Below are 22,103 nucleotides of genomic sequence, written 5' to 3'. Positions count from 1 at the left end.
GAAGCAAAAGTAGATGTTTTTCTGGAACTCTCTAGCTTTCTCCATAATCCAGTGCAGGTTTGAAATTTGGTCTCCAGTTCCTCTGCCCCTCAAACAAGCTACTAAGTACTGGCCTTAAGTATTCAAAGGCTGCTACACTTATAAACCACATTATTAGGAGAAATGTGTACAAAGTCTGGAAGAAATACCAAATAAAGAAAAAAATGTTGGAAAGAAAAACACCTCTATGGCTATCCCCCCCTGAAGCAATTACAATCAAGAGAATTAATATGGATAGACAATGGGTAACCTACAGAGACTTGTTGGACCTTTCAGGAAGTGAACCCAGACTGAAATCAATGGAAGATTTAAGGAACCACGTTACAGATTGGTTACAGTATCACCAGTTACCAGTATATGATATGTTTAAACAAGATAAGAAAATGGGGTTTTGGACCAAAACTCACAATCTGAAAGAGAGTTATTACAGAATAAGGATACATTACTCTCTAAAATGTATAAATTATTATTGGAATGGGAAACAAAGGACAAACTAGTTAAAGCATCAATGACATACTGGGCAATGGACATAGGGCATAACATAGATCTAAATCTTTGGGAGAAACTTAGGAAGAATGATTTGAAATTTACTGCATGCTACACACTGAAAGAGAAATAAATGAAAATGATTCATAGATGGTATTTAACCCCAAGCAGACTGGCTAAGATGTATAAAGTAGAATCAGATTTGTGTTGGAAGTGTAAAGAAATGGTGGGAACTTTTTTTTCATATGTGGTGGGCATGTAAAAAAGTTAAAGACTATTGGGAAATGATTTATAATGAAATGAAAAAAAAAAGTTTAAAACAACTTTCCCAAAAAGAGCGGAGAAATTTCTGTTAGGAATAGTTCAGACAGAGGTTCCCAGGTGCCAGAAAAACTTATTTATGTATGCAACAATGGCAGCCCGGGTTTTGTTAGCCCAAAAATGGAAAGTGAGGGAGGTCCCAGGTAAAGAGAATTGGAAATTTAAGATGATAGAATATGCAAAATTAGCTGGTCCAACATATAGAATAAGAGAGCAAAAAGAACATGTATTTAAAGAGGAGTGGAAAACTGAGTATATGGAAAATAATTGTGCATAGTTGAAAATTCAAGGAGAAAATTTTTTGACAGTTGGCATCTATGCACCAAATGAAGGGAAGGCAGAATTCTATAAGAAATTGCATGAGACATTAATGGACTATTTGGATTACAAGGTAATTTTGTTAGGAGATATGAATGGCGTGGTTTCCACTAACATGGACAAAGCACAAAGACAGGTGGTCTCTAAGGATGGGAGACTACCCAAGACTTTTTTTGAAATGACTGAAAACATGGACTTGATTGATATTTGGAGAACAAGAAACCCTCTTGAGAGAGAGGGAACTTTTTTCTCAGAGGCACAGATGACATGGACAAGAATAGATCAAATATGGATTACTAGTGGAATGGCTCAGAAGATAAAAAAAGTGGAAATCTGCCCAAAGACATGCTCCGACCATAACGCAGTAAAGATGGAAATGAAATTAACAACAGCTGGTTCCTTTAGATGGAGAATGAATGACACCCTATTTAGAGATGAGGAGATTTACAAAAAGGCCCAAAAAACTTTGAAGGATTATTTTGAGATAAATCTGAGGACAGATGTTGAAAAAAGAGTGATTTGGGACGCAAATAAGGCCGTGATGCGAGGTTTCCTAATACAACAGAATTCCTTAAAGAGGAAGAAACAAAATGAGAAGAAAGATAAGATTTTGGAAAAAATAAAAGAAGGAGAAAATAAATTGAGGTCCAAACCAAAGTCTCATGAGATTTTGAGAGAAATTAAGTTTTACCAGATGCAGTATATGGAATTGATGAATCAAGACATAGAATGGAAAATTAAGCAAATGAGACAGAAGACATTTGAATCAGCAGACAAATGTGGGAAACTTCTAGCATGGCAACTGAAGAAGAGACAAAAATTGAATACAGTTACAAGTTTGGAGGTGGATGGAAAGAATATTTTTAAACCAAATGAGATCAGTAATTGTTTTCAGAGTTATTTCAGGAAATTATATGCACAAGGGCCGGAAAACGAAGGAGATATAGAAGACTTTCTTAAGAAATATGGATTACAAAGAATTTCACAACAAAGTATGTTGGTTCTGAATGAGAAAATAACAGATCAAGAAATAGAGGGCGCCATTCAAAACATGCAATTAGGCAAATCTCCAGGCCCAGATGGACTAACCTCCAGATATTATAAAGTTTTGAAGGAATGGTTAATACAGCCATTGAAGGAGGTTTGTAATGAAATATTAGAGGGGAAAAAGGCACCAGAATCGTGGAAAGAAGCTTTTATTACACTTATACCAAAGACTGAAACTGAAAAGAATACCGCCCTATATCATTACTTAATGTGGATTACAAAATATTTGCTGACATTTTAGCAAAAAGACTGAAGAGGGTGCTGGTGGAGGAGATTCATAAGGACCAGGCAGGCTTTCTCCCAGGAAGACATTTATCAGATAATGTAAGGAATATAATTGACATTATGGAACTGCTGACAGTAAATATCAATACAAAGGCAGTTTTAATTTTTGTGGACGCGGAGAAAGCTTTTGATAATATTTCTTGGAACTTCATGAAGAAGAATCTCCATGGGATGGGGGTAGGCCAAAGGTTTGAAAATGGTATAGGTGCAATATACTCTGAACAAAAAGCAAAGTTAATTGTAAATAACGTGGTTACTGAAGAACTTTCTATAGAAAAAGGGACACGGCAGGGGTGCCCAATATCCCCATTACTTTTTATATCAGTCCTGGAGGTCTTGTTGAATATGATTAGGGGGGACCAGCTGGTAAAAGGAATTCAGGTCGGAGCCAAACAATATAAATTGAAGGCATTTGCAGATGACTTAGTATTGACTTTACAAGAGCCAGACACTAGTACAAAAAGAGTCTTAGAATTAATTCAAGTTTTTGGCCAGGTGGCAGGATTTAAATTGAATAAACAAAAAACTAAAGTCTTGGAAAAAAATTAAACAAATGTTGAAAGAGAGATGTTTCAAAGTGAAACTGGGTTAATGGTGGCAAAGAAAGTAAAATATTTGGGGATTAATATGACATCTAAAAATGTGAATTTATTTAAAGATAATTATGATAAATGTTGGACAGAGGTTAAGAAAGATCTAGAAATATGGCCGAACTTGAAGCTTTCCTTGTTAGGCCGAATTGCTGTGATCAAAATGAATGTATTGCCTAGAATGTTATTTTTGTTTCAGACATTACAAATTGTGGATAAACTAGATTGCTTCAAGAAGTGGCAGAAAGATATATCTAAATTTGTCTGGCAGGGCAAAAAGCCCAGAATAAAATTCAAGATATTAACTGATACGAAAGAAAGAGGGGGATTTGCCCTGCCGGACTTAAGATTGTACTATGAATCGGCAGCTTTCTGCTGGCTGAAAGATTGGCTACTTCTTGAGAATACAGACATCTTGGATTTGGAAGGATTTGACAATAGATTTGGGTGGCATGCATATATATGGTATGACAAGGTTAAAGTTCATAAAGGTTTCAAAAACCATATTGTTAGGAAAGCACTATACAATGTTTGGATTCGATATAAGGATCTGTTGGAAAATAAAACTCCTAGGTGGTTATCACCAATGGAGGCTAAGGAGGTGAAGAAACTTAATATGGAATCTAAATGGCCAAAATATTTTGAAATTTTAGAGCAAGAAAGTGGCAAATTTAAATTACAGAGTTTTGAGAAAATAAAGTCTAAGGTACGAGACTGGCTCCATTACTATCAAATAATGGAGACTTTCAAACAAGACAGGAAAATTGGCTTCCAGGTGGAGAAATCGAAACTAGAAACAGAATTGTTAGAATCCAATACTAAGAATTTATCAAGAATGTATAATTTGTTGCTGAAGTGGAATACAATAGATGAGACAGTTAAGTCAGCTATGATTAAATGGGCACAGGACATTGGTCATGACATTTTATTTGCTGACTGGGAACAGTTATGGACCACCGGTATTAAATTTATGGCATGTAATGCCCTAAGAGAAAATATTATGAAAATGATTTACAGGTGGTACATGACCCCAGTCAAGCTTGCGAAGATCTATCATCTGCCCAATAATAAATGTTGGAAATGTAACAAGACTGAAGGTACCTTCTTCCACCTTTGGTGGACCTGCCCAAAGATTAAAGCCTTTTGGGAAATGATCTATAATGAAATTAAGAAGGTACTTAAATGTACCTTTCATAAGAAGCCAGAGGCATTTCTCTTGGGCATGGTCGGCCAATTGGTGTCAAGGAAGGATAAGATTTTTTTTATGTACGCCACTACAGCAGCAAGGATCCTTCTAGCAAAGTATTGGAAGACACAAGAATTACCTACACTGGAAGAATGGCAGACGAAAGTGATTGACTTTATGGGACTGGCAGAAATGACTGGCAGAATCCGTGACCAAGAGAAAGAGACGGTGGAGGAAGATTGGAAGAAGTTTAAAGCCTATCTTAAGAATTGTTATAAAATTTATGAGTGCTAAAATGTCAAGGGAAAGGAAGATGCAGAATTGCAGCTGAAACTGTTTGATGAATTAAGATGAAATTGAGAAAGATAATAAGTTTGAATTAATTGGAGTAAAGGGTTGCTGAAAAATTGCAAGATAAGGATGCAAGAAGGGTGGGGTATGGGGAAGTCCGAGAAAGAAGGTTTATGAAAATGAGGTTATGAAATTATATTTGTGTGTTTGTTTTTGTTTGTTGATGTTTGTATGTTGTTTTGTTTTAAAATTGGAAAATTAATAAAAAATTATTTAAAAAAAGAGAAAGAAAATGCTGGCAGCATTAAGGTAAATTCAACAGTATAAAACACTTGAGTGATGTAAGATTGGAGACCCTGAATAAAATGGTTATAGTAAAATATGTAGGAATGGTGGATAAGGAAGGGGAAGGAGGTCACTGAATGTATGGTTCTATGTACGATGTTTATTTTGAGATGTAAAAATGAAAACTTAATAGAAACAATTAAAAAAACACCAAAGGCTGCAACCCTGAATAAAGGGGGTTGGGGTTGGAAATGACCCTTAAGTCCATGCAACATGAACATGTTTGCCCACTTACTGGTAAATGTGATATTGAAGCCTCGCTTTTCGGTGGAGTGGTCAGTCTGAAATTCCAGCCTGGCGACATGGCCGCTGCTGGTCAGAGAAGATGGCAGCTGACTCCCAGAGAATGTTCCCAAGACAGGTGATTCAGCTGTCCCGCCATCCTTGATAGCCAGGAAGTCAAACTGGGGCTCCACGTCAAAATCATTAAAGGCCAAATGGATCCGGCTTTCAGGTTTTGCAATGATTAACCAAACGCAGTGCAGGCTGCTGCCGTATTCCTCTGGGTAGTTTGGAGAGAGCACGATGCCAGATGACGTGGTGAAGTTGAAGAAGCAGGAAACTGCAACGAGAGAGTGCGAGTGAAGGTTGGTGTCAGTTAGGCATTGGCAAATATGTCAATTTCAGTTTCCTGCAGTTTTCCAATCTTAATTTCAGTTCTCCATATTTCCACATCGGTTTGAGATTTTTTTTGGAAAAAATGTCCTGCTGTAAAAATTCATCAGCATTTTAGTATGAGTTTGTCCTATGATGCATGCATTTGTATGCAATTTCTCCTGCTGTGGAAATCTGCAAATAAATTTCCTCTAATGCAATTAATTTTTGTATTTTTGATAATATATGCATTTTACTGCACACCTTAGCCTAGTTCATGCATTCTGGTACAAATCACTTGGCTGGAAGACAGCACTGCAAAATTAGGAGGAGGGTGGATTTTGAATGATGGGTGTGTTTTTTTAGTTCATGTATTGTTTTAGAAAGTGCACTTTAACAAATCCCACCCCACCCCCCACCCCCACCCCCACCCCGTTCCTAATGTCAGACAAGCCATAATGCATCAAACTGGTTTGATTTATTTTTAATTTATTTTTTTTAAATAAAATATTTGTTAGTTGCCCTTTATCTGAAGATCTCAGAGTTTTGTACAAAAGTGTAAATAGAAACCAATTCAAGTTCCAATTTTAAACCAGGAAAACACCTGTAACAAAATATAAGGGGGGGGGGGACAAATGTAGAACCGAAGCAACCAAAGCACAAATTGAAACAAACAAAAATTATTTTGGGAAGGTATTAATATTGCACTGAAAACCTTGGAGTGCTGGTGACAGCATAAATACTCAGGGAAGGGATTCCAAAGCTGGGGAGCCATAGCTAAAAATACCCTCTGCCTTGCAGAAACAGAAGGCAGTTCAGCTAAACAGGGGACAGACTTCTGAATGTGAGATTTTGGGAAGGAGAGAAAGAGGGGGAGTCATGCAAACTAATAATCTCTCAGTATTACAAAGGCAATACAAGGAAAGGGGAAAAGAAAGGGGGGACAGAAGAAAATTGGCTGCCTCTGCATCAACACAATAAGCAGCTTAGAAATTAAAAATAAAATAAAATAAAATGAAGGAAAATGTGGCAATATTATTATTCACTTATCCCCTCTCTCTCTTATGTACCTCATTAGCTATGCTGCTAGACTTCTGTCTTGCAGCTAGGTCTTTAAAAATATATAAATAAAGTTATAATGTGTGTGTGTGTGTGTGTGTGAGAGAGAGAGAGAGAGAGAGAGAGAGAGAGAGAGAGAGAGAGAACCTTTCATTTTCTGAGCCAAGTTCAAAGTGCTGTTTTTGACTTATTGAGCCTTTTGTGGCTCAGGACCCCAATACCCCAATGACTCCCCATTTGAATGGACCCAGATGCTGTAATCTCCATCTGAGGCTCTTCTTCATGTGTCCCCTCCTTGAGAGGTCTGGAGGGTGGACAACAAGAGAACAGGCTTTTTCAGAGGTGGTTCCCCATTTGTGGTATGCTCTTCCCAGGGAAGCTCACCTGGTGCCATCATTGCATAGCTTTAGATGCCCAACAAAAACATTTATTTTTTCACCAGGCCTTTTGCTATTAATTATCTATAGACTCTTTTAGTGGGTGGGACGTTTAAACCTGCCTCCCCCCTTTTTTAAAAAAAAAAAAAGTATTTCAGATTTATCTTTGTTTTCCTTTTATGTCATTTTAATGTATGTGTTTGTTTGTTTACATATTGTAAGGTGTTTGGGAACCCATCATGTGGTTCTGATAAAAACCATTTTCTGCCAGGGGAGCAACAGATAAAAGGCCTGAGAAGGCTGGAAGATGGTTGGAGACCTTTTCCTTCCAACCCCCTCCAGAGGGAGAGGGCAAGGTAGCTGGAGATTGAAACAAAAGAAATGTATATCTTTATCAATATCTTTTTTGAAGAGGGCAGTCTGGGAGAGGGGCAGATGACAGGGTTTAGGGGCAGTGTCCTTAAACTAACGGCATCAGGCAATGCAGAACTACATCTCTCTCTCTATCTCTCTCTCTCTCTCTGTGTGTGTGTCTGTGTGTCTGTGTGTGTGTGTGTGTGTGATGTGTGGCAGTGTATTTAGATGCCAGTTGTAGTACTAAGTTGTGCTGCTACCTTAGCTTATAGGAACATACAAGCTTCCTTGACCGAGTCAGTAGGAATGGGTGAATCTGTCAGTTTTGGGTTCTCTCGGTTTCTCATTTTTCCTATCTTAAGTTCAGTTATCCACACTTTGACATCATCTTTCAATTTTTTTTTAAAAAAAGTCTTCTTGACAAATCACCAACATTTTAGTGCTCATTTTTGCCAATATGCATATGTTTGTATGCAATTTCACCTATTCTTACATATAGTAAGTATGTAACAGCGTTGCCATGCTGCAGTTTGCGTAGCTGTCAACAGGTGGTGCTGCTGTAAACTATGGTGTGACAACAAACTGAGCTCTCAGAGCTGCTGGGTTATTTCAGCAGTGTTGGAGAGTGAGGAGGGACAGCCGGGGTGAGTGAGTGAATGGGCAGTCCAGGCTAGCAAACTGGTTGCCCAGGTAAGCGGTTAGGGTAGGTGGCCCCAGGAAAGCCACAGAGGAGCAGTCAGGACAGACTGAAGCAGCTCCCCAACATCTGTCCTGCACTGCTGCTGCTGCCCTCCTCACACCTACTGTCAGTCGAGCTGTAAGGGGACAGGAGGTGGTTCAGACAAGCTGTAAATATTGTGTGCAGTGGCTCTGCAGAGTTTCACATGGAGTGTTTCTCAGTCCTAGCTGTGGATGGTGTGGATTGAACTTGGGAACATCTGCATGCAGTCCCTTCCTAAGGACACTGTCTCATACTGAATCAAACTACTGGCTCAGCTGGATCAGAACTATCTATACTACCCGGTGGCAGCTCTTCAGGGTTTTCCTCAGTCCTTCCTGGGGATTGAACACAATACCTTTTGCACATGAAGCAGATGCTCTACCACTGAGCCACAGCCTCTCCCCCTGGCATAGCCATTCTGCATACAGTCAACTCTCCGCTTACATAGGGATTACGTTCCAGGGATAGCACATGAAGCCAAAATTGTGTATAGACAAATCACACTCCACCTCCACCTCAGAATGCTCTTTCAAGGCCACTGAACAGTCTCCCTGCACCTGCAAATGCTCTCTCAAGGTGAATGCAGTGGCAGGTGGGATTGCTGTTGTCCCCTCCCCCAGGATGCCAGCCCCCTTTTTATTTTGATGTTTTTCGGACAATTATGTAAATCCGCTCCACTTCCCCGTGGGGAGGAGTTGTGGTGGACTGCGTGGCCACCCACTCTCCTCCGGGGGCGGGGGACTTAGTCCCCTGTTGCCTGGGGGATCCCTGCCACATCAGTGACTGTCCAGCCAATCCACTGGCCGGGGTGTGTGACCGGGACCATTTAAGCAGAGGTGCAAGCCGGAGGGCTTCCTCTTTGGCTTGCTTCCTCAATCACCCACCCTCCCTCCCTATTTGCAGGTTTTAGTCATTGGCATTGCTATGGACCTTGGTTGGTCGCCGTTGAGCGGCCTGGTAGGAATTTTTCCACTTGGCAGATTGGCACAGGTCATTTGGTTTTCGCCTATCTCGTAGTAATCATCACAACTTTGTTAGGGTTGCGGTTAGGCATTGTTTGACCTTGTAATGGGGGAGGGGAGGTGTGGCCATCACCTGCTCCTCCAAGCTTAAGGGCATTCCGTTAAGGGAATCCAGGGGTATTGATCTTGTCCGAAGCCCGGTTGGGGGCTAGGGCATGACACAATCCCAACGGGAGCACCAGGGGGAGCTCAAGTTGGTGTGCATCGACAGGGCTCCCCCTTCTGGTGGCTTACCCTTACCGGACTCCCTGCACATCGGGTAGGAGTCAGATATAGTCGGATCCATTCAGTGCCTAAGCCAATACCGCTCACATTCTGTAATCAATAAAGTTGTGGCCAAAATTTGCCCAATAACATTAACCTAATATCTGTGTCCTTGCGTGTGTTATTTCTCAATGAGGGGGTGGCTTCGGGGTCTTGACACGCAAAGCTGAATTTGCACAAGTTAAATGTGCGTAAGTTGTGAGTCAACTGTATTGGTCAATAAGCTCAAAATGCCACAAGCCTCCACTGACCACCTTCCAAAGGAAAATAATATCAGGGAAGCATGACATCCCTGGAACACCTCCTTGCTTAAATTGGGGCAAGCAGAACTCAAAAATCACCCAATGCATGAGGCCTAATTGCAGTGTCTCCCAAAAAGTTTTTTTTTGGGGGGCATATATGCATCTTCAGTCATTAATCTGGGACTGTCAGTGTTCACATGTCCATCTTAGCTACATCTAAGACACTTGCCGTAAGATTATTACAGTGGTACCTCAGGTTACACATGCTTCAGGTTACATACGCTTCAGGTTTCAGACTCTGCTAACCCAGAATATAGTGCTTCAGGTTAAGAACTTTGCTTCAGGTTGAGAACAGAAATCGGGCTTCAGCGGTGCGGCAGCAGCAGGAGGCCCAATTAGCTAAAGTGGTGCTTCAGGTTAAGAACAGTTTCAGGTTAAGTATGGACCTCCGGAACGAATTAAGTACTTAACCTGAGGTACCACTGTACAGGGTATGAATTATTTCCTTGCCAGTGCATTCTACACATCACTGTAGACAGCGCACAGTCGTGGGTAGAAATGCTTCACACAAGACATCAGAAAACAGTGGACAGGAGGAGCATTGCACACTATGGAAGTAGTGTGCAGAAGCTGCCACTTGGAGGCTGTTTCCCACAGGAATCTGGTTGTCCGCTGTGGGAACAGGATGCTGAACTAAATGTGCTCCTGGCCTGATTCAGCAGCTCCTTCTTATATTCTAAGCAACAGGTGAACCACGGAATTCCAACTCACAACATGCAGACTTTTGAAGCGCTACGGAGCAACTATTTGCCACCCTGCCTGTCATCCTCTCCCTTTATGAGCAGGCCAAGGGCCTGAGCTAACCAGGTGTGAAGCCAGATGCTGGAAAAGTAAAGGCAATTAAGGAAAATGTTTAAAGCACAACAATGAACATGGAGCCCTTTAGCTGTCTAGAGGGATCCCCCCCTCCACATTGCAGCTGACAGGGTCCATTTGCTTCCCATAGCAAGGAGGCTGTTTAATTGGTACTGTCTACTACTTGTCTAACACATTACTGATTTAATAATGCCCCCACCAACACCACATACACATCCAAACTGGCTTGCGACGCTTCACCTCCTACTCCTGGATACCCTCTGGACCCGCCCCCTCTTCCACCTAGTATGTAAAACCTTTTCATGTTAATTGCCGGCCAGAAGGAAAGGTTCATCAAGCATGTTTTCCCAAAGACAGAACTGTATTATTATTTATGCCATTGCTTTTCCACCTTCCCACACCTCTCACCAAAGGTTATAATGCCATGATAATATTTTTTAATCCATAAGGGCTTCTGCTGGTCTAGCCATTTTCTGAAATGAGAGAGGAAATGGGAAGCAGTTCTATTACAAGGACAGTGCTCCTGAAGGTAGGAGTCTATCAATTGATGAAGATGATCATCCAAATGTCATAGACCAAATGGAGCAAACAGCACACAGACCTAGTGGTGGGAGGAAAAAATCCTTAAATAAGAGACACGGGGGAATGATTAATGGACTTCAATGTCTGTACACTAAGGCGCAAAGCATGGGAAATAAACAAGATGAGCTTGAGCTCTTGGTACAGCAAACTAAATATGACATAATAGGCATCACTGAAACCTGGTGGGATAAGTCCCACAACTGGAATGTAATAATGGAGGGATACAATCTATTTCAGAGAAACAGACCAGACAAGAAAGGAGGAGTGGCATTATATGTCAGGGATGTGTATACCTGTGAAGAGATCCAAGATTTAGAACCTCAAAGCCAAAGTGAGAGCATTTGGGTCAAAATTAAGGGAGAGAAGAATAACAGTGACCTCATTGTGGGAGTTTACTATAGATCCCCAAGCCAAATGGAGGACATAGATGATGCCTTCCTGGAACAGATGGCCAAGCATGCAAAAGGAAGGGAGATAGTAGTAATGGGGGACTTCAATTACCCGGATATTTGTTGGATGTCAAACTCAGCCAAGAGCATAAGGTCAAACAGATTCCTCACTGGCCTTGCAGACAACTTCGTTGTCCAGAAAGTGGGAGAAGCAACAAGAGGAACAGCCATTTTAGATCTGGTCCTAACCAATGTTGATGACCTGGTTAGTGGGGTAGAAGTGGAAGGATCATTAGGCGCGAGTGATCATGCTCTTCTGAAGTTTACTATACAGCGGAAAGGAGCAGCCAAGCATACTAGGACTCAATTTCTTGACTTTAAGAAAGCCGACTTCATAAAACTTAGGGAAGTGCTGGGTGAGATCCCATGGACAGTAATACTAAAAGGAAAGGGAGTTCATGATGGCTGGGAGTTTGTTAAGAGGGAGATAGTAAAAGCACAACTTCAGGCAATACCAATGAGACGGAAACATGGAAGGTGCCTAAAGAAGCCAGGGTGGCTATCTAAAGAACTTTTAACTGAGTTAAGATTAAAAAAGGATGTGTACAAAAAATGGAAAAGGGGGGAAACCACCAAAGAGGAATTCAAACAAATAGCCAGCACGTGTAGACACAAAGTCAGAAAAGCTAAAGCACAGAATGAACTCAGGCTTGCTAGAGAGGTTAAAAGCAACAAAAAAGGCTTTTATGGGTATGTTCGTAGCAAAAGGAAGAAGAAAGAAACAGTGGGGTCACTCAGAGGAGAAGATGGTGAAATGCAAACAGGGGACACAGAAAGGGCTGAACTCCTCAATGCCTTCTTTGCCTCAGTCTTCTCCAATAAAGAAAACAATTCCCGACCTGAAGAATTTGGAGCAAATGATTCAGCAGAGGAAACACAGCCCAGAATAACTAAGGAGATAGTACAAGAATACTTGGCTAGTTTAGATGTATTCAAGTCTCCAGGGCCAGATGAACTGCATCCAAGAGTATTAAAAGAACTGGCAGATGTGATCTCAGAACCACTGGCAGTCATCTTTGAGAATTCCTGGAGAACAGGCAAAGTCCCGGCAGACTGGAGGAGGGCAAATGTTGTCCCTATTTTCAAAAAGGGGAAAAGAGAGGACCCAAATAATTACCGCCCAGTCACTCTGACATCAATACCAGGGAAGATTCTGGAGCAGATGATTAAGCAAACAGTCTGTGAGCACCTAGAAAGGAATACTGTGATCACCAATAGTCAGCATGGATTTCTGAAAAATAAGTCATGTCAGACTAACCTGATCTCGTTTTTTGACAGAATTACAAGCCTGGTAGATGAAGGGAACGCAGTGGATGTAGCCTACCTTGATTTCAGCAAGGCATTTGACAAGGTGCCCCATGATATTCTTGTAAAGAAGCTGGTAAAATGCAGACTTGACTATGCTACCACTCAGTGGATTTGTAACTGGCTGTCTGACCAAACCCAAAGGGTGCTCATCAATGGTTCCTCTTCATCCTGGAGAAGAGTGACTAGTGGGGTGCCACAGGGTTCTGTCTTGGGCCCCGTCTTATTCAACATCTTTATCAACGACTTGGATGATGGACTCAAGTGCATCCTGATCAAATTTGCAGATGACACCAAACTGGGAGGGGTGGCTAACACCCCAGAGGACAGGATCACACTTCAAAACGACCTTGACAGATTAGAGAACTGGGCCAAAACAAACAAGATGAATTTTAATAGGGAGAAATGTAAAGTATTGCACTTGGGCAAAAAAAATGAGAGGCACAAATACAAGATGGGTGACACCTGGCTTGAGAGCAGTACATGTGAAAAGGATCTAGGAGTCTTGGTTGATCACAAACTTGACATGAGCCAACAGTGTGACGCGGCAGCCAAAAAAGCCAATGCAATTCTGGGCTGCATCAATAGGAGTATAGCATCTAGATCAAGGGAAGTAATAGTGCCACTGTATTCTGCTCTGGTCAGACCTCACCTGGAGTACTGTGTCCAGTTCTGGGCTCCACAGTTCAAGAAGGACACTGACAAACTGGAACGTGTCCAGAGGAGGGCAACCAAAATGGTCAAAGGCCTGGAAATGATGCCTTATGAAGAACGGCTAAGGGAGCTGGGCATGTTTAGCCTGGAGAAGAGGAGGTTAAGGGGTGATATGATAGCCATGTTCAAATATATAAAAGGATGTCACATAGAGGAGGGAGAAAGGTTGTTTTCTGCTGCTCCAGAGAAGCGGACACGGAGCAATGGTTCCAAACTACAAGAAAAAGATTCCACCTTAACATTAGGAAGAACTTCCTGACAGTAAGAGCTGTTCGACAGTGGAATTTGCTGCCAAGGAGTGTGGTGGAGTCTCCTTCTTTGGAGGTCTTTAAGCAGAGGCTTGACAACCATATGTCAGGAGTGCTCTGATGGTGTTTCCTGCTTGGCAGGGGGATGGACTCAATGGCCCTTGTGGTCTCTTCCAACTCTATGATTCTATGATTCTATGATTCTAAAAGAACTTGTGGGGGAAATTAAGTCATGGGTGAAAAATCTTTTTCAGCCCAAGGGCCAGATTCCCTGATAGTCAACCTTCAAGCGGCCACATTCCAATGATGGGCAGGGCCAGAAGCAAAGGTTGGGCAGAGAAATAGATGCACCTCCCATCTTTGTACTATAGGCTACATTCCAAAATATGTTAATACAACAGGGCTTTTCCAATCTCCTTGCTTTACCCAAACTTCGTTTTCAACTGTCACTTTGCTCCCTCTGTGTTACTTTCTGCTTCTTCTTCTCAAACCTCTATTGTTGTTTACAATGGCCACCTCTTTTTCTCCCAGTATCCCTCCGCTCCGGTTTACTTAAACCTCTGACACTGTTTAAAACAACCACTTTTTTCTTTTCAGTTTTCCTCCCTTCTCACTGAACTCAAATGCTTCCCACTTCCTTTCCTCAACTGGCACATGTGAAAGAGATAGGGATGTAGATCCTTCAAATATTTTGTAGTACCTTCCTAGAATGAAGGAACTTTACTCAAACCCCTGCCATTGTTTAAAACTGCTATTTTCCTCTCCGTTTTCCCCATCTCTGCTTTACTAAAATTTCTGCCAGTGTTTTAAGACACCAGTTTTCCTCCCCCAGTGCTCCTCCTTTCTCTCTCCCATGCCAGGGCCACTGCTATTTTGCAACTGGCCTTCACTTTTGTTTCCCTACTTGACTTCAAATAATTGCAGGATTATGACAAGGCACTACAAATCCTCCAGTGAGAGCTCTGTGATGACATTCTTACCCTTTTATCATAGAGACAAAAGTCAGAGGTTTCTGCACACACACCCTCAGCTTGCATCCAGGCAAGCAAGATGCATTATCACAGACCAACAACACTTTACTGCTAGGCAAAAGTACTTGAGAACGACAGGGAACAGGGGTAATGGTGGTAGTGCAGCTGAGTGGCCAACAGAGAGTTATGAAAGTCAGGAAGAGAGGCCCCTGAAAAGTGTTAAACTAGTTGTCCTACACTGGCAGAGGCAAGCAATTCTATTTATAAAGGCTTCCAGGACCAAATCATTCACAACAGTATTCAAATTGCTGGTGAACTTCCATACCACCTAAAAGACCTGAAATGTGGTTCAATGTATAGACAAAGGCAACTTATTTACTGAAAAAAGTTCTCCAAGTTAGACATTTACACATCTCTGTCTTGAAACACAGTAAATAAAGAATAAAATTTAAGGTAACAGAAGACATATGCACGTGCACAACACATCTCCACACCCACCTTAGTAATACAAACTCTCCTCCAAAGCTTCTGCACACATTGACACCCCCCCCCCCAAATACCACTTTATGCATCACCCCTCCAGACATGAAACTTGATCGTAGGCCTTTGGAAACTCATGCAATCTTACTGGAGACTAGGAGCTGTATCCCTATTCATGTTGCTCACTAAGCCCACCTATTTGCCACCCTTTGCCAACCCCTATCTTCTTGCCAACCCCACTCCCTTTACACTTGACCAACTCCTCCATTACAGCTCTCCACCCATTTTACACTTCATTCCCTTCCCCAAAATTAGTGGTGAACATGACTTTCTCCTTTCCAGAGCAGCCATCACAACAGTATCAGAAGCATGGGGGTGGTTTACAAAGGGGACAAGGATTTTCTCCTCTTCATTTCCCTCCCACCCACTAGTGGTGGCACTAATAGGGGAAGCAGCAGCATAGCATAGCAGGATGGTTGTAGAGTAGCTGCCCCAGTCTGTTGTTCAAAGGTGCCAGTTGCCAATGCCAGGCCAAGGTTTAATTTTTCCGGTATGATGGCTGAATGACACTTCATGGAAACACAATGCTAGAAAAGGACTTTTGTGGAGGGGGAGGCAAGGAGCCAAAATGACACCTAAACTTTCCACCTAAACTTTAAACAGTTCAACTCTTACATTTACCCAAATGACAGTAAGGTCAAGGAATTATTCAGCCTGCTTCTTTCATTACAACAGGGTTGGAAAATCTTTTTTCATACCAAGGGCTGCATTCCATTCTGGACTGCCTTCTGGAGGCCACATGCCAGTGGTGGGAAAAACCAGAAGCAAAAGGGGGCAGAGAATTTTTTTTCCTTTGTACAGTAGGCTGGCTTCTATATGCACCCCTCTGTGTCCTCTATCCAGGCAAGCAACAGGCATTATCAGAGCTTAAGAACACATTCTAGCCAGGCAAAAAACACTCATGCAGGGTATGAAATAGGACTGGTGAGGGGTGTGACCTGGGAAGAGTCACAAGGGCCAGTTAGAGAGACCTGGAAAGCTGCATTTGGCACTCAGCCCTGAGATTTCCCACCCCTGCACTACAAGAAAATATACTAGTCCACAACCAGAATGAGTTACACTTAACCTCTCTTGAGGAAATAATAGCAGTTGACAGGAAAGTAGTACAAGGATGAAACTAGTGTTTGATTTAGAAACAGAGAATTGATCACATGGATGTAAAATAAATGCAATGAACTACCTACAGCCATGGCAAAGACCGTGATGTTGGGAAAGATTGAGGGCATGAGGAGAAGGGGACAACAGAGGACGAGATGGTTGGATAGTGTTCTCGAAGCTACCAGCATGAGTTTGACCAAACTGCGGGAGGCAGTGGAAGACAGAAGTGCCTGGCGTGCTCTGGTCCATGGGGTCATGAAGAGTCGGACATGACTAAACGACTAAACAACAACAACAAACCTACAGCCAACATCTGGCTTTAAATGCCTTTAGTTCTTGGCACATGCACCTCTCCTCTCTACACATTCTGCAGTTTCCTCCCCCTTCATGCTCTTGCTTGCCCTGATCATCTCTAGAATCAGAGGCAACTTCATTGCTAGAGACTCTCACACTGTCTGCCTCGTTCCCCTGCCATGACATTAGAGAAGTTCAGCCACTTAGTGCCAATTGTTTTGTGAACACCACCATCACAAAACCGCTTTAATACACAACCACACAGATAAATATCCATGGAAATATACTTTTGCAAATCAAGGATTGTGATGTGGCACTACAAATGCTCCATTGGGGGCTGCATGATGACATGCATACATTTTCATTATATAGAGAGACGAAATCCAGAGGCTTCTGCACACCCACCTTCAATTTTGGATCCAGGCAAACAAGAGGAATTATCATAGCCCAAGGACTATCCAGCATTAAGACCCAATTGTTTAACTGTGAGTATGTGTTCCACTACTCATGAAGTTTGGAAAGAAGCAAACCCAGCTCACCCTGAGCAGAAGTGTACTGAATCATAAATCCATGTGAACCACTTCACTGTGGGGAGTTTAGGTCAGCATGGGTTAGCCTGCTTTTGCATTTTGGACACACTCACTTTGACATGCATCCCCAGAAGGGTTGATCCATCCCTGGGTTAGCATAAAGCCAAAGCTCGGAGAAGATGTGCATTGCGGCCTGAAATTCAAGTAAATTCACAAAGCTTTGACACAAACATGATATCTGCAGTGACTCTGTGGTGTAATTCTGATGGAGGACAGTCTTATGAAGGGACCAACAGAAGAAAGGTGACAATGCAATACATATCCCCAAGACCATCCTTTCATGAGGTAACACTGAAGAACACACGCTGAGTAGAGCACACTTATCTGCACCTTCTCCCCTCCAATCCCAACTCGATAACCCAAAACCTCTTACCTAGCGGTGATTAAGCTGTGGCCCTAAAGGAGTTGTTGGTCTCCAACTTCCATCAGCCTCAGCCAGCATGGTTAATAATCATGAGTGGTGGGAGTTATAGTCCAGCAACATTTGAAGGGTCAAAGCTAAGCCACCTGGTCTCTAACCCTTTTCTGATTAGCCATTCTAAAACCCACCTCCATGTGCAGGCCAAGGTGGTTCCTAGGCAAGATTCAGCTGTTTTATCCTGTTGGCAGAGGCGGTTTTAGGGTGGCATGACTGGTGTGGTAGCACTGGGCACTGCGCTGCAGGGGGCACCACAGCAGTGCTGTGGGATGGAGAAGGTCACCAAATTTAAGCATTGCACAGGGCACCGCTGAAATTTGAGAGCCCAAAGTCTGCCACTGCTGTTGGAGATTAGTTGATAAAATGCGGGGGCCACTAGGTGGCGCATCGGAAGATGGCTGACAATAACATCTCTCCGACCCACACGAGGTAATTTGGAGGCTATGATGGGGGTAATTAGCCTCCTTAACCCCCCCAGGATTATGGGGGGGACGGCCCTTGCCTGCTGTGCCCTATACCACCCTCGAATTTGTGGGGGTGGGGGCACTAGGCACAAAGCCCTCCTGTGGGATTTTCGGCACTCCTTGACGCCGTCCCCGATTCGCGCCGCTGGTTGCAATGATCTTTAAAATAAATAATTTGGACATGATTAATTGCACATACATCAAGGAAAAAGGGGAGTAAATACTGCTGACAGAAGAGATCTCTGATAACAAGACAACAATAAAATACGAGAAGAACGTCAAGATACGGTAATGACTGAGGGGGGAGGGGGGAAAAAACCTGCCTCTACCTTTTTATGTGATTTAACAAGAATCCCCCTCCCCTAATGAGTCAGAAATCAAGGACTTAAGCTGTGGATTTAAGGCTGTGTGGAGATAAACTTTCGATCCAAAGCAATGTTTCAAGATGAAGCTGGAAAGCTAAGAGTTTTGGAGTGACGCAGTCAGGAAAAAATGCCGTTCGCCATTTTGTGAGGCATTGTGGGAGCTCTTGGGTCTGGGAGGAGAAAGAGAGAAATAGAGTTGTTTACATATCGTGAATCAACTCCTCGGTGGGACTTAAGAGCGACAAATGCCAAAATTTACGATGGATAAAGTGATGTTATCTACGAAGGAGATATATGGAAACCATCTGGACTTAGTGGAGGAACGGGAAATCCACACAGGATTATTACACTTGCTATCGGCTTAAGGAGACTAACAGAAGAGATCGTAAAGGAAAAAGAGAAATTATACGAACAAGATATGATGTGGCAACACCAAGATAAGACTGGATAGAATTATGAACTTTGTTTGGACTGATTGGGACTGATTTGGACATTAACGAGGTAATAAGAAGATGATCTGAATTCCCCTTTGGATCTTGAAGTATGGGTTCCCCCAACAAAATTTAAAAATTTGGCTTTGTAATTCGGAATTTATATGATGTGATTTAATTTGATGTGATTGGCCAGTTAATAAAAATTATTTAAAAAAAATAGTTGATAAAATGCTTGTACTCTGAGGTTGTTGAGATATGAGTTCAAACTCCTGTATGAAGTTCTCTTTTTGTGTGTGTGTGTTTGTGTGTGTCTTTGGGCCAGTTACTATCAGACTAACCCAGGTTTTGTTAATTTATACCTTCAATGTATGCAGCTCATAGTACAGAATAACCTACTTTCCAGAGCTGCTGTGATGATAAAATAGGGAAAGCTCATGTACACAATCTTCAGCCGAAAAGAGGAAGCATAATACACAAAACTGCAATAAAATGAAATAATTGATTTACAAGGGGGGTGGAGAAGAAAGTGGGAAGGGGAGGGGGGAAAGGTCAAGATTACCTTTGTAACAATTAGGATTTATAATCTGCATTCCAATAAACCAATGAAAGACAAGATTCTCAAGATGATGAAATCTGAACAGACCCTATGTTTGAACTTGTGCAGTAAACAAAAGAATGTGTTGGGCATGCATGTGGTTGCAAATATATTCATATACCCACCCACTCATTCTAGAAATGCTCTGCTTACAATTTATTGGACTGCTCTTTGCAGCAGGCAGTTTATTTTTCAGGACATCAGCAAATGTAACTAGGCTTAAGGGGATTTGGCACAAACCTGCGGGAGGTTAATCCACTACATATTCCTTCTGCAGTTCTCTCCTGAAGTTCAAAGCAGAATCCACAAACTCTTTTTAAAATACCGCAACCCATAAAACAACAGGCAGGCAATTACTCTTCAATTCCTTAGTGGAAGTTGGCAAATTACAAGGAAAGGTTTTTTATTGTTTAATTGTTTTGAGATGTTTCATAGGATGCAATTCAGAAATGGAAATAAATAAACAGATAAACAACCTCAGCACAATGTTATGTAATATTTGTACTCAACAGATTCCTAGAAAGAGATTTCCCAAATTAACAGATGTTACACACAGGTGTTGTGAGCATCCACCATTTTTCTGCTCCCGAGGGAAACCACAACACACACACACACACACACACACTTAGCATATTTGTTAATACAGTAGTAGCATAACCTTTCAATTCAATCTTTCTTCTTCTTCTAAACCAAGATAGTTCCTGCCCTCAGGCTTACAATCTAAAAGACACAATACAAAAGGATGAAGGGATGAGGTTGGAGAAGGAAAAAAGCAAACTCAGGCACTGGTAGTGACAAGCTGGGATGGAAACTGCTCAGAAAGAGGAGCCAAAAAGAGCTGAACTCTCAGTAGGGCCAGTGCACTGGGGTCTGCAGGCCCATCTCTTCCTCTGCTGCAGCCTGATGGAATGGCTGTGGCTTGGGCATCCCCATATCTGCCATTGCTGACAGAAAAATACCCTGACTGTACACAGCTAGACTGTGGAAAAGCAGAAACTCATGTTGACGTAGAACCAGGATCTGTCTGCCTCTGTCCCTTTGGAGTGAGAAACTAGAGGCTACAGTTCAGAGTGTTTCATGGACGGGCAAAACATTACCACACTTTGGTGCAATTCAACTCATCCAGTCTAGTCACTGGCTCCCCTTAAACTGGAAAGGCTAGAAAAGCATCCATGTCAAGCTCAGATTTATTCTGGGCAACAGCAGCATCTCCTGTGACTGACTCTGACTTCTGATTCCAGGTTGTGACCCCACAGCTCTAGCAACGGCTACACCTTTCCCGCAAACTCAAGGTAAATCAAGAGGAGGCTGAAACTAGGCTCCAGCATATGCTGATCAAACATAACTGAGTTGGCTTTGGAGACAATTCCATTATCTTGGTTCCTTTGCCAAACAACATGCCATGCCTGTTACCAAAACCCAAGAGAAGATATGTGAAGAATGTAAGAAGAGTGGCTGGATGAGGCCAATGTCCCATCTAGTCCACCATCCTGTTGTCACAGTGGCCAACCAAATGCCTCTGGGAAGCCCCAAAGCAGCACCCAAGCACAGGAGCAAAACTCCAGAAAGTGGTATTCAGAAGCATTATTGCCTCCCAGCTGTGGAGGCAGAGCATAACCACCACTGTTTTGTTTCCCATCACTCATTTCTCCAAATTGCCATTCTGGGGCTCTGTATGAAGTTGTGCATTATGGGAAGGAAGAAGAGAGAGAAGGAAAGTTGGGAAAGAAAGCAATAGTCAAGTGACAGGTTAATTTTTAGCTGAATGTAAAGCTCATCATAGTTAACATGAAATTATATAGTGACTCTGGAAACATTGCGAGGAGAAAGCCATTGATCACAGTTTGAATTCCTCTCTTATAATCCTGAAAGCATACATGGGGCAGTGAGCACAAGAGGCTAGACATTCAGAAAGCAGCCTGTTTATGATGGGGGCCTGGGATCATTCAGCAGGTATAATAAGGCAATATGGGATTAACAAGAACAGGTAATTACTACTAAGGGTTGCAAAATTAATGCACGAGAAAGAATCCATTTTGGCACACAGGAGGAAGGGCTAAGAGGAGGATTAGCAGAGAAACGAGACTTCAGAAGGGGATAAAAACTTTACAGCTGTTAAAAATGGCAATTAAAAATAGTCCCCCACTTAGATCTAAAAAGTGAATTTAGGCCTCTCAGGTGCCTACTGCATCATGGGTAACTGTGGCTAATGCAAAATGAAACAGGAAAGTGAAGTTTCTAGCTCAGGTGTGGGAAACCTGTGGTCTCCAGGTGTTGCTGAGCTACAAATCCCATCATCCCTGGCCATGGTTGTGAGGGCTGTTGGGAGTTGTACTTTAGCAACATCTAGAGAACCAAGGGTTCCCCAGTGCTGTGCTAGCTGACAGATATTGTAAATTCACGCAACATTATTGAAGCCCAAGCAAATTTAAAAACTCAGGTGTGAAAATGCCCTTAGAGGGTGGAATGAACATGAAGCGCTCCTGTTTTCCATGGAGGTAAAACACCAGGCAACATCTGGACACAGAGAGTTAACTGTAAATGAAACAGATAATTCTAGACACAAATAATATGCAGAGGCTGTCAGTATTCTCGGTGGATATCCTCTCCTTTTTTTTT

General features: G+C 42.2%; 1 protein-coding gene across 11 annotated transcripts in view; it reads right to left on the bottom strand.

The window, feature by feature from the left end:
- The window catches only part of CSMD2 (CUB and Sushi multiple domains 2), a 519,932-nt gene that overhangs the window by 154,495 nt on the left and 343,334 nt on the right, over positions 1–22,103 (bottom strand). For 10 of the 11 annotated variants that reach the window (XM_079985202.1, XM_079985206.1, XM_079985207.1 and 7 more), the window contains one exon: positions 5,144–5,470. The exons of the other annotated variant lie outside the window; for it this stretch is intronic. In XM_079985202.1, coding sequence (XP_079841328.1) covers positions 5,144–5,470 — 327 coding nt within the window. The remainder of the gene's footprint in view (positions 1–5,143; positions 5,471–22,103) is intronic. 11 annotated transcript variants of the gene reach the window in all.

This window comes from Podarcis cretensis (genome assembly GCF_951804945.1).
Source record: "Podarcis cretensis genome assembly, chromosome: 8".
NCBI lineage: Eukaryota > Metazoa > Chordata > Lepidosauria > Squamata > Lacertidae > Podarcis > Podarcis cretensis.
This window is presented reverse-complemented; position numbering and strand designations above follow the sequence as displayed.